The sequence below is a fragment of the Amia ocellicauda genome, chromosome 10, assembly GCF_036373705.1.
Source record: "Amia ocellicauda isolate fAmiCal2 chromosome 10, fAmiCal2.hap1, whole genome shotgun sequence".
Lineage (NCBI taxonomy): Eukaryota > Metazoa > Chordata > Actinopteri > Amiiformes > Amiidae > Amia > Amia ocellicauda.
The window spans coordinates 30,643,443-30,656,818 of NC_089859.1; the positions used below are offsets into that span (position 1 = coordinate 30,643,443).

Consider the following 13,376-nt stretch of genomic DNA (forward strand, 5'->3'; position numbering starts at 1 on the left):
TCTCACTCAATACACAGTGGGTGCCCTCTGTTGGCCATAACAGGGCATTGCTTTTTGTTTTGTTCATTAAAAACACCAACATTAGTTTCAGATCACATTTTCTCCGTTTTTTGTTTTAGACCAGCGCATTTTACCCAAAACTCCAATATATGTAACCAAACAAGACATAGATATAGTCAACAGCAATAGCAAATGATAATTTATAATTTACATAATGTTCTTTACTATAATGAGTATGTTACATCGTGTGATTTGCTGTATATTACAATTAAAACAATGGAAAGGATCTCATTTCTGAATCCCTTACATCCCTATCATGTCTGAAATGTCTCTGAAATATGGAAGAAATAAAATTAGCAATATGTGTATACAGCTTGTGACCCATAGGTTTAGGTATCATTAGGTAAGGAAGACTATGAAAAAGTTTTGATCAACCTTACAAACAGCAGAATATTATTTATTAATACCTTAAGAAAACGACATTTTGAAAATTAATCTAATTGTATAGGATATATTTAATTACTAGGCAAGACGGTCTGACATAGAAATCAAATGAAGTAATTGTTATAATTATAACTTATACTTGCCCACAAAATTGAAGCAGACTATTTCAAAAAGTTGTTCTCCTATCATCAACATGTAACCTTGCTTTGTGACATGAACAAACTATTAGCACACAAGTTTACTTTGCTTCCATTTTGACAGTGGTTATGTAGCAGTTTTCTTCCAATTACCAATTTTGACAAGACTCCTGTGGCTGCAGTAACCTTAAAGAACCTCCATCATCAGAACATTCCTGAGGTTTACCATCACCTGACATGGCATCCCGCTTCTTTGGGAACAAACCTGGTTGTTGATTTCCGAGCCATCAATTACCACACAATCCTCTGGGGCTAGAGGCTTTTCTGGAAAAGGACATACATGTATTGATGGGACCTTTTTCAGGTAAGTAATAATGTACTGACTCTCTTGGCATTTACAGGGGCAGTACTGGTGCACCAGGTTTTCTCTGCACATCATCTTTCAAGTTCCCTGTGGTTTTTGTGATGATCCGTATATACATAGTAACTTTTAAGCTTTATCTTTATTATTACAAACAATTAAAAACAATGGTCACATGTGGAAAACATCAAATTGCCTAGAAAATGTATTAAAACCATAAAGATGTTGGTTAAAAGGAGATAAATAGCAAAATGTATGTTTTGGGTACTTTCGCTATTACTACTTGTGACAGAAGAGCTATAAATTAGTAAATTACTAGGAAGACTATTTACATCATACAGATGACTAAAAGGTTCTGACATTTCCACACTTGACACCCTAGTCACAGTGATCTTAACCCCATTTACATGTTATGAGGTAAGCTTGTATTTCATTAAAACATAATTGAAATCATGTTTATGGAAACACATACATACTTTTAAAGATGAGCAATTCATGCAACACACGTCATTAAGAGAGAACAGAAACACAGTTGTTACAATTTGCATTTCCTTTAATTGTTCATAGTGATAATTTAATTGAACGGCAATTAAATAATTTAAACTTTTAAATCTGAAATCCTGAAAAAGAAAAAAGCATGAGTGTCAGCAATTACCAATATTTTGATGTGCAGTCCATTTACATTGCAAATCCCAAAACATGTAGGAAGGCAAAAACATGTTGACAACACTTGCATCTTAGGTTTTGGAATAAAGAGCAGGGGAAGGTCAGCAAGATGCACTATGGCCTTGGACAGTGTATGTAATGCCCTAGCCTGCTTGCATATGTCACACTGCACCCTTCGTGTTTATATATAAAAAAAGCCAACATTGTATGTATGTAAACAAGACCTCAGTCCATTTCTGAGCAAAGGAACAGTTGGGTTAAGTTACATCTACACAGCTGCCATACAAATATCACCTGAGCTAATGTCTTTGCTATGATTCAACAAGGGCGTCATTTATGGACTAGGAAATGGGCAGGAGTGTGGCGTATGAAGCAAAAATGTAGGAATTTCTTGCTTTTGGTGCGACAGTGGTCAACTAATGTGCAGCTCCCAAAGTTAAACTGATTTTGTAAAGTGTAGGGATGTGGAGACTCTACATTCTGACCATCACACTGGGAAGGTAAGGGAATCAGATTAATGTTCGTCTAAGGCTGCGAGATATTCTGCATTCAACGTACAGCACAAACAAACAGTGAGAGTGTGAACAAGACAACCACTTACTCTTCTACTTCAAATTCCCATAATTTCACAGATACCATGCTAACAAATTCACCTTGTCACAGTGGGGTTCTATACATCTGTAGGCCAAATCAGACTATTACTGACACCCAGCCTTTGTTGACTTTGTAATACACATTACTGCAAAGCATGCATTTTGGATACTATCATATGAGGCAAGTCCATATGAACGTTTCTTGACTATCCTTTCAATGCCTGCAGGGCTCAGAAGCACAGTCACAATGAGTACAAATGAAATCAGGAGAAAAATAAATAGAGGAATTTAATGGAAATACTGTAAGGCTGATAATTAGACTTCACACACTTATATACCGCTTTGTTACTATAAAGTTCTTAAGAGAAAATAAAGCTTTTGACTTATTTTTCACCCTAAAGTGTCTTCTGCCCAAATACTGCTGTAACGAATGTTACAGATTCCAAAGTCATACTTTTCTAGAGACATTTCATAGCTTTTTATAGAATTACATTGCCTTCAACTAAACAATCAAAGTCTGACTTGCGGAGAAATCTCATTAAAGCTAAAAGAGGAATTTGATAATGAAAATATAACATCAAAAATGCTGTCTGAGTAATACAAGCATTGAAAATGAAGCACGCACAACTTAAATTCAATGAATGACTGCCACTTGGAAAGTCATTGTAAATCAGTGTTTCTGGGATAGGAGTGAAAATCAGTGAGTGGACAATAGAATTACCCAGGCTATTGAAAACACTTCTATACAGACATGCCAATACAATTGAAGACATGAATGTAGTACAATTTCTTTAATTTCAAACTACAAAAGGAAGAAAATAGAAAGTCACGTATATGGAACAGTGTATTAAATGTTCTGATATGCTGATCATTATATTTGAGGCAATAAAGTTACATTTTAGGATTTTACATTGGAATATAATGCTAGTCATATGCATGCTAAAATTTGGGATATCACTCTTCTCTCGGGGGATATTGCTTCTGGTATTAAACAGTAACATGCCATTTCCCCTGTAATCTAGCTCTGTTACACTTGCATTTTCTCTATAATAAACATGGAATTTCAAATCAAAATATTAGAAGCTGCCAATATAACAAAAAAGGATATGAAGTTTCCTAATGATGAGACAGGTATGACCAATCTTAAAACCACAGAGCTTTAAACCTAGCTTTTAACGACATTCAATGACTCCTTAAATCGCTGAATATAATTTATTGAGTTAGTTAGTTATGTTACAGGTTTAGCCCAATACCCAACTTAACGAAGAACCGAGATAAAACAAAAGTGGTATGTCAACCACAACTGGTTATCCCGTTCCATAACAATGTATTACTTTTTTTTTTTAAATCAAATATCAAACTATTGGGGGTTGTAGAAATATAACTGGTAATTAAACTGGCTACTAATAATTATTTAAGAGAAAAACAATGGATAAGAAATAGACTTCCTCAGAGCTCTGTTAGGTCACATGGTTTGTAGCTGCAGGCAAAGCGAAAAGCCCCTGGACATTTTAATAGTCTTCTTTGGGACCTTAAAGTAAAATACACTGTCTGAATCCTTTACACAGTTATGTTAAGCATTGCACCATGTAAAATTAGACTATTTAGGACATTATACGTTTTCAAACTGATTGCAAAATAAACATAGCACTGCTACTGACAGCAATATGCCCTCCATATTCAATATGACAGGCTGATTGGAAATGAATCAATAAAACAAGATAAATACAACTATCATATCAGGGATACATACATATCTCACTGGAAAAACCTCAGACCATATATTATCTCTGTTATATATTGTAGTTACACTTCAGACATTTTTAATTTAACAATCATTTTTTCAGATTTTCCTTTAAAACCTACTAATGCAGTTTTCTTTACACTCAATCACAATACAGCATTTTTCTGAAAAGTTCCTAATTAAATAACGGAAGCCAATTTCACCAAGGTTTTTCCCTGCATATAGAAACATGGGATAATCTATCACTTCTATTATTCTATACCCTCTGAATTGGATGGTGAAAACTCAAGAGTAGTGTTTTTTTCCCAGGATGTAAACTGGTTGTCCACTTCTTTTCAGAGCAGGCTTTGAAGGAATTGTAGAATTGGTATAGCTCTATTGTTAGGCACTCAGAGTCTCAAGTCAACGGCAAAAACATTTTGGTTCTACTGCATGAGATCACCTGTACGAAGTCAGGATTCCTTTCTGTTGGTTCTTCGCTCTTTCCTTCACCCTCTCTTCGGCTCCTGTGCCCGTACGGTATTCGGGTAATGTGAGAGACAGTTGTGTTCAAACAAGGTACCTACAGTAAACCTCACCATCATTGTGCACCGAGTCCAGAAGTATCATCTGGCTCCACTGCGTTTGACCACAATCGTGCCGGCTACAATGTCATACACAGTCCTGTTGTGCTGGAAGAACAGCAGGGTGATGAAGGCAGGGAAAAAGAAGGCAATGGAGAAATTTTTGTTCAGAGCTCTCACTGTAGACCTGCAGTATAAAAGAAAATCCAAAAAGGTCACAAGTGACCAAAGATCACAAAAGATGTTTGTCTAAAGTAATGAAACTGGACTGTATTCTTAAAATCAAGAATGATGCTAAAAAAAAATGCTGAAAAACATTCTAAACATAAACACGCTCCAAACAACACTTTTCTTTAAATGTCATATGTGGAAACTTGTTAGAAAGATTTTAAATACAAGCTCCAAAGACCTAATTTGGATATGATCTAAAGTTATGGCTAAGGAATGTGTTACCATATTTACGTTTTTAAATGTGCATAGATATCCTTCGGTAATATTATTTTTATTTATGTTAGAATGGTTTTCATATCTTGTAGAAAAATTGAACACTAAAACAAAATTAAATAAGCAAATGTATCAGCATTTCAAATATATATAGGATACAACTTTCACGCAGTTTCTCTTATGGTAATATGGTTATAGTGAATCACACCAATACAATGTATGTATGCGGATTGAAATTAAGTATTCAAATGTAGACAACCAAACAGATGGAAATTATAAACAAAAGTCTTGTACTTAGTAGGAGTCTTAGTAGGAATGTATTTATTCAAAATGTGTGTTAATTGCCTTGGTATCAATAACTGTACCCAATAGCTCCCAAGAAACAAAGCTGAGAAACATATGCACCAAAATCCATTTCAAAGGGACAGTTAAAATCCATCTTTATATTGAAATGGCACAAAACAGTGAAATCATTACGCCATTAAAGCTGAAATAACTGCCCACATATAGTGCAATTGCATTCTCTAAACTCTGTGCAAACACTCATTTTAGTTAATGATGATTGCTCTAGTTTATGAGGCTGACTGGCCTGCGAGTGGAAAATGGTGACAGAGTTTACAAGATCAAGACAGATGTGAACACACAATGTGACAATTAGGATCACAAAGCCCATAATTCCTCCCCACACCCCCAAATAAAAAGGTAGACAGGGAAAGAAAACGGCACAGGAGAAGCAACTGATGAGAAAAGCACAAGTAACACTACAATATAACAGATGGTGCTTCATTTGGAAAAGGATGGCAGTATTCATAAAGCTTTACTTTGACATTAAATGCCTGGTTAATCTTTCCTTTTATTCAGGGTTGAAAATAAAGTTTCCACACCAAAACCCGGTACCGATTACACGTTTTACTACAAAATAAAATAATGGGTACAAACTGTAGTGGTCCAATACAGTTGACTGGTGCCCCCAGGTAAACAGCTTCAACTGCTATATTCCAAGTTATATTTTCAACCCTGATATTCCTAAAGTTTTATGAACAAAGCCTTTAACTGTTAAAGGAAATCAAAATAAAAAAATAACACATACTGACAGGACAAACTTACAGGGCTTATTTCAGCAGAGAGCCCTGGCAAAAACAAGACAAAGAAAATGCTAAGTTTATCACTAAATGTACAACGCACCATTACAAATCTGCAGCAGGACATTCAAGCAAAGTTGCTAACACACTGGGCTTAATTGCCAGCAATGTCACAAATATAGAATACATTCTTTCCATTTTCTTCTGAACTCTGTCATAATATTGTTACCTCTAATGTCTAATAGAGTGCATACTGTTCTCTTTACAGAATAACACTGATTCAATACTTCAGTGTTTGAAATGATGTGCACTGAACAGAAGGCCTTGCGTGGTCACAGATTTGGCAGCTTACACTAAAGCTAGCCTTGGCAATTGATTTCAATACATAGAACACTCTATATTTGACAAGTGGTACATAGTGCAGAGTATGTCTTTATGCATCTTGATGAGAACAAGACTTTACTATTATTATTTATTTATTATATATATATATATATATATATATATATATATACACTCACCTAAAGGATTATTAGGAACACCATACTAATACTGTGTTTGACCCCCTTTCGCCTTCAGAACTGCCTAAATTCTACGTGGCATTGATTCAACAAGGTGCTGAAAGCATTCTTTAGAAATGTTGGCCCATATTGATAGGATAGCATCTTGCAGTTGATGGAGATTTGTGGGATGCACATCCAGGGCACGAAGCTCCCGTTCCACCACATCCCAAAGATGCTCTATTGGGTTGAGATCTGGTGACTGTGGGGGCCAGTTTAGTACAGTGAACTCATTGTCATGTTCAAGAAACCAATTTGAAATGATTCGACCTTTGTGACATGGTGCATTATCCTGCTGGAAGTAGCCATCAGAGGATGGGTACATGGTGGTCATAAAGGGATGGACATGGTCAGAAACAATGCTCAGGTAGGCCGTGGCATTTAAACGATGCCCAATTGGCACTAAGGGGCCTAAAGTGTGCCAAGAAAACATCCCCCACACCATTACACCACCACCACCAGCCTGCACAGTGGTAACAAGGCATGATGGATCCATGTTCTCATTCTGTTTACGCCAAATTCTGACTCTACCATCTGAATGTCTCAACAGAAATCGAGACTCATCAGACCAGGCAACATTTTTCCAGTTTTCAACTGTCCAATTTTGGTGAGCTTGTGCAAATTGTAGCCTCTTTTTCCTATTTGTAGTGGAGATGAGTGGTACCCGGTGGGGTCTTCTGCTGTTGTAGCCCATCCGCCTCAAGGTTGTACGTGTTGTGGCTTCACAAATGCTTTGCTGCATACCTCGGTTGTAACGAGTGGTTATTTCAGTCAAAGTTGCTCTTCTATCAGCTTGAATCAGTCGGCCCATTCTCCTCTGACCTCTAGCATCAACAAGGCATTTTCGCCCCCACAGGACTGCCGCATACTGGATGTTTTTCCCTTTTCACACCATTCTTTGTAAACTCTAGAAATGGTTGTGCGTGAAAATCCCAGTAACTGAGCAGATTGTGAAATACTCAGACCGGCCCGTCTGGCACCAACAACCATGCCACGCTCAAAATTGCTTAAATCACCTTTCTTTCCCATTCAGACATTCAGTTTGGAGTTCAGGAGATTGTCTTGACCAGGACCACACCCCTAAATGCATTGAAGCAACTGCCATGTGATTGGTTGGTTAGATAATTGCATTCATGAGAAATTGAACAGGTGTTCCTAATAATCCTTTAGGTGAGTGTATATATATATATATATATATAAAAATATGTATCACTGCATTACATTTACACCTGGGCTTCTTCCAAAGAAGTAAGCGATCCATTGAAGCTGAAAGGTGTTACAAAACACTTCCAGAATGCTTATGTAACAGTCGCAGCAGGCATTTTAAACATTTCTTTGCATTTGTAACACTTGGGAGTTTTCTTTTAATAAATTAATAAATAAAGCCATATGCTTTAAGAGATGGAAAACAACATGGTAGTGCAGTGCCTTCTTGGATTTTTAAGGTCTTAGTTGTCCTTAGACAACTTCCTGTAAAATGTGGCAAATATCTGTACAGGTGTTGCACCTTCTTGGCCTCTGGTCCTATGCTGTGGTTAAAGGTGTGAGTGTAACCTGAGAGGGAACAGCACCCCCTACTGAGATTCAAATAACACTGTTTAAATCACCTATTTCGGTGATTGAACCTTACATGACATCTCTCTGCACTTAAACCTCAGACATTACTATGCAGATTTAACCAAGCGAGGAATCCCTTGAGGTTAAACTTCAACTACAGTTTTTAATTAATTAACAGCCTTTTATGGCTGCCACATTTGAAATATCCTGTTTATGAACCACACAAAACAATTCAGGGACGAATGTTCATGATCTACAGAAAAATAAAAGTCAACATGTGGCACAATCACATGACAACCAACAGAAACCACTGGTTTAATGAGTTACAGTAAAGCTGTATTGCTGTATAACAATATCTGTGTCCCATTTCTTCATGTGACTGGTTAGTTTATTGATGCAACAAATAACTGTCAGGCTTTAACTCTACAACATGAAAAATACAGTCCTGTAATTAAAATGAAGTTCTATGGGATTGTTTTCAAATCTTCTGTGACATGATCAAAATGTCCTATTATTTCCTGAAAGTAACTGTAAAAAGGTAAAGGATCAAATGAAAGTAGGAATAGAAAAGGTAACAAAAAAGGTTTTTCAATGAAATATGGTTAAAAAAAATGTCCTGGAAAGTAAGTCACATCTTTAAATTTCAAATTAAGGACTGATCTATACTACGGACATTAAAACGGACTAGGCAATTAATGTATGAAAAATAGAATAGACTCCTATTACTTATTACCAACAGAATTATAGATGTACTATAGATGTACTACTTGCTTTAGCAGCAATAATGATGTTAAGTGTACTTAGAATATATTTAAACAAAATGTTGCAAAACCACAGGTCTTGTGTAAAGTGGCTTTATCATTCTGAAAGTATGATCTTAGTTTTAACCCAATGTACTCTTGGGTGATTTCACTGTTCGTTTTTCCCCTTTTATTTAAATTGAAAAAGCAGAAGCATTACAAACTAAAGTTTCTATTACACAGCTTGCTTCCTGCTAATACAGCAACTCAAACAATACAAAACTTTAAAATCTTTCATCTTAAAAGTTGTTATTTTTATTTATTTTTAAGATGCTCACTTCAACTACCAAGACTGAATTCCTGAGGATAACTAAACAAACAAATAAAGATCATAGCAAAACTATCAAAGCACACTAAAATGAAAGATCACTACAAACAGTGGTTTGAGAAGCAGAAACTCATGCATCATCAATTTTAATGGCGTTGGTGGTATTAAATAATTTTGTAGTAAGGAATACTAGTTAGTGATTGTCTCCAGTAATAAAGCATTAGCAATAACCATGTATACTGAGCAGAAGGTCAGGAGGGACAGGCAAGAGTTTGTTTCCTGTACTTACGCAGATAAAGTGACGTTAGATGCAGGTACCACAAGAACACGGTTGGGCCGAACAAGAACCGATGTGTCACAAGTGACAACGCGAAGCCCAAGCAGAAACTTCCCTGGAGTGGCCCCCCCAGCTCCCCAGATGCAAATGATCTAAGTGGAAAAAAACTATTTTAATTTTGATACATGTGTACCAGTTTAAAGTTGTCAGTCGAGAAAAAAACTATAATTTAAAAACCACTGGGAATGAGTAACATTTTCCTTTTTGAAACCTACAAAAAAATATATTTAAGTTTGATAGTTAAACTTTTTTTTTTTTTTTTTACATAAATGATCACATACATGTATCTTTTTAATAAAAAAAATATATATAATGTTATGTCATGTGAATTGAATATAATTGACCTAGGCCCAAATCTGCAGAAAAGGAAATACAATGAATGTATACAATACAGAAAAGCATAATTCTATTCTAAGACCCACATTTATTTTATAAGACATTTGACTTGGCACTGATTGGAAATATAATGATGTTAGAAAAGGTATAGTGTAATGAAAAGTAGTTGGCAATTAGATCGGTTTGTGAAGGCAACTTTCACCTCATAGAAGCAAACTAAAACCCTGTAGATTAAAGCCACGATCATCATCTTCTGCAGTTCTTCCATGGATGTGTCCTCATCGATTTCTTCCACGATGAAATGCATGGCAAACTTGGAAATGTCCCTGAAACAAGAACAAAATAAAAAATAATCAGATAAAAACACAAGAGAGAAGAGAGAAACTCCTATTTTGTATTAGAGCCAAACTAAAGAAATGACACGACAAAAACAAACAAACAAGATCTTGGTGTAGCTTAATTTATTCAAATGTATTCCAGTGATTAGAAAAAAAGATTTCACTTCATCTAGATCACTGGAGTCTTGAGTATAAAAGACACAATCACCCAACTTCTTGATTGCAGATTTTCAAAACGAGTTTTGCACAGATAGATATGCAAATAATTTCCAATTAGAAACTTGACAAGCAGTATGCACGTATTAACAAAGATCACAAAATCTGAAGACAAAGGAGTCAAGTGAGGTGAACATGAAATCAAACTTTTTTTGTAAGTAGTAGTAGGCCTATTCCTTTATAAGACTCTGCCTTGGACTGCAGTAACATAAAGCTGAAAACCCACTCCAGACAAACACATAAACAGAATAATATGGAGAGAGCAAAAAAACACTTTATAACAATGTTGACAGGTTGACTTACTTCATCCCACTGAAGTGCATGATACTGAGAACAATGGTCGCCTTTATGAAGAAAAGGATGAAGAAGTCCACCATTTCCGCTATGAATCTGTGTAGGGGAGACGGAATAGTATATTCCCGTCCTGCAAAAAAGCACACACACCTGATGTTCACCACACAGTGGAAGTCCTAAACTGGAAAGACTCACGTCTGCACTAATAAAAACAAGCGTCAGCCATGATCTAGAGGCCTGCTATATTTCCCTCAACTACATATTCAACAGTCTTAATTTACTGTAACACAACGCTAAACCTCCATTACTTTATGCAGCCATTTGTTTTCCAATTGATGTCAGATCAATGCTAAAGAAATTCAGCTGGGGATTCGGTTTTTGAGATCACCCAAGATATTCCTTGCTCTCAACTGATATGATGTGTGTGGGCAGTGACAGTCACCATTTATGCTTACAAGTCACAGCCCCGCTGGTGCCAATGAAACTATTTGGCAGTAGGAATCAAGAACTTGAAGATAGAGGGCTTTATTAATTAATTGGTGATTAACTATGTAATGATCAATGCCAAACAGACCTTCTTCAAAGCAAAAGCTGGTCTCATCCAGTAAAATACATAAGGACCCATTTCATATTTTCAAATGACCCCCATAAGTGTGTGTGTGTGTGTCTTACATTTGTAGGTAGTGGCCTGGTCCTCTTTTATGGTTTGAGAGCAGATACATTACCCTACACATTTCCTATTAGCACAGGCTAGGCTAAACTTGAAAGTTTGCATCTGTGCAATTTCGTAATTCTTCCATCAGCCTGGTTATACATGATCAAAAGACAAAATACCATGTATATTCAGTGTGTTTAGATCAAATAACAGCCACAACATATGTTATATAAATATATACACACATGTATATAAAACGAAAGACAAAATATTCCACTGGCAACCATAGAGTTGAAGACAACAACAACAAAAGCACTTATATTTGCTATTCGCTACAGTATACCTGGCTGCTGTGCATTTCCATTTTGCTGTTGCGCTGGCCTGGCCGTGGACCCGGGCGAGGTCCCGGCGGTTACCTGTCCCGTCTGCCCATCGGCAGGAGACGAGGGGACACCCGGGGGGACGGCAAAGTACGGGGGGACGGAGAAAGGAAACTGATTATTATACCAATTGCGCCCGTCTGTCGGGGACTGTCCTGCCACGGTTTGTGACGGGTGGCAAGGCGGAAAGGGGTAAGAAGACATCGCCACCCAGTTGTGCCAGTTCATGTACCCGTAGTAGTACTGCCACATCCATTCCTGCACCTTCTCGCAGTATTCAGCTGCCGTCGGGGTTTTACTCGAGTCCTGCCTGTCTTTAGATGCCAGTTGCTCTGCCCCCATCCTCTCGGTGGTCATGTCTACCCCAGTCCTGTGACCAACGGTGGTGTTTTTATCAAAGATATCTCCCGTAGGTTTATCGGCTACTCCTACCGGATCGGCCATTATGCAAGCTGACACTGAACACCTAGGATTACAGGAAACTCCGGGGCGCCCTTTCCAGTGTCAACAAGCGGAGAATAAATCCATTATGTACAAATTCATACAACTACGGAGTATTTTTATTTTGATACATGTTGCTTATCACAACAGATACACGATAAAAAGTATAAATTGAATGCGACAGAAAAAAGACGCTTATCTTATTTCTAATAAATATGGTACAGGCCACAACCTATACAACCCACAGCAATGCGTCACAACAGGAAGAGGCGCTGTTTGCGACACGCAGACTTCCCTGAGTCTGCGCATTCTTGCAGCTCAGTCGTCCGCAGTATTGCACAGAGCTTTTATATAATTGGTTCAAATGTACACATCTGTGCAGAGTTGCAGAAATCTGCGCTAAATGAACGCCACCATAGAATCATTAGTTAATAGAGCTGTCTAGATTTCCCTTTTCTTCCGTCTTGGGGGAAGCGATGCATTGTGGGATTGCAGGGAGTTTGGGTGGTGTTTTTGTTAATAGGTCTATAATGGAATCCCTGCCTCATATAATATACCAAGTATTCTCTTTTGAAAAAAATTGCATTTTTCAACGCAATGCACCTGGATTGTATTAGAGATAGAGCAGAGGATCTTTGGCTGAGCAACATCTCAAGGGGTACTGTGCTGGAGCAGAGGATGCTCCCGTCTGCCATCTAGCAGTGTTAGAGTCCCAATTGATTGCATACACCAAATGACCTGAGAGTGAGGACTCCTTATTCAAAACATATGTTATTAGTTTGTAATATTGTTTTTAAATACAATTATCCATTTATACAGCTGTGTGTTTTTTTTTTCTTCCCTGGAGCAATCTCAGTACCTCAAGGGTACAACAACAGTTCTGCTTAGGAGTCCAGAGCCCCAACTGCTAATGTTGTATGTTTAATGGTTTTATGTTTTTAAAATTGTGTTGTTGTAATATTTATTGATTGGGGTGGCCCTGTGGTGGCAAGATATATCGTGGGGTGTGGATGTGGTGTGACAGTAATTGTGCATCAGAAGGACATGATACACTGTGTGAAATCCACTATTTTGTTCTGCCTGTGACTTCATTCACACAAAGAGGTGAATGCAGGTTCTTTGCTTATTTCTTTAGGTACCAAGAACCTCCTCATGACGTA

The 13,376-nt window shown here is 37.1% G+C and overlaps 1 protein-coding gene across 2 annotated transcripts; it reads right to left on the minus strand.

The window, feature by feature from the left end:
- Window positions 1-1,474: 1,474 nt before the first annotated feature.
- fam8a1a (family with sequence similarity 8 member A1a) lies at window positions 1,475-12,660 on the minus strand. Of its 2 annotated transcripts, XM_066715887.1 has the most exons (6): window positions 11,739-12,660; window positions 10,750-10,870; window positions 10,095-10,218; window positions 9,509-9,648; window positions 6,060-6,082; window positions 4,571-4,695 (listed from the first exon to the last, which is right to left on the minus strand). In XM_066715887.1, the coding sequence occupies exons 1-5, from the start codon at window positions 12,217-12,219 to the stop codon at window positions 6,070-6,072; spliced, it is 879 nt and encodes a 292-aa protein (XP_066571984.1). In that variant the 5' UTR covers window positions 12,220-12,660; the 3' UTR covers window positions 4,571-4,695; window positions 6,060-6,069. The 2 variants fall into 2 exon arrangements, with proteins under 2 accessions (XP_066571983.1, XP_066571984.1); XM_066715886.1 differs by lacking the exon at window positions 6,060-6,082 and having other exon boundaries at window positions 1,475-4,695; window positions 11,739-12,655.
- Between the last annotated feature and the right edge of the window lie 716 nt (window positions 12,661-13,376).

What these genes read in the sequence shown, in the direction of transcription:
- fam8a1a (XM_066715886.1), bottom strand. Translation starts at nt 12,219, where the DNA reads ATGGCCGATCCGGTAGGAGTAGCCGATAAACCTACGGGAGATATCTTT. An exon ending in TTTTAGTTTGCTTCTATGAG is followed by an intron (nt 9,649 to 10,094) that starts GTGAAAGTTGCC and finishes TTTTCCACTTAG; the next exon opens with ATCATTTGCATCTGGGGAGC. An exon ending in TCTAACGTCACTTTATCTGC is followed by an intron (nt 4,696 to 9,508) that starts GTAAGTACAGGA and finishes TTTATACTGCAG; the next exon opens with GTCTACAGTGAGAGCTCTGA.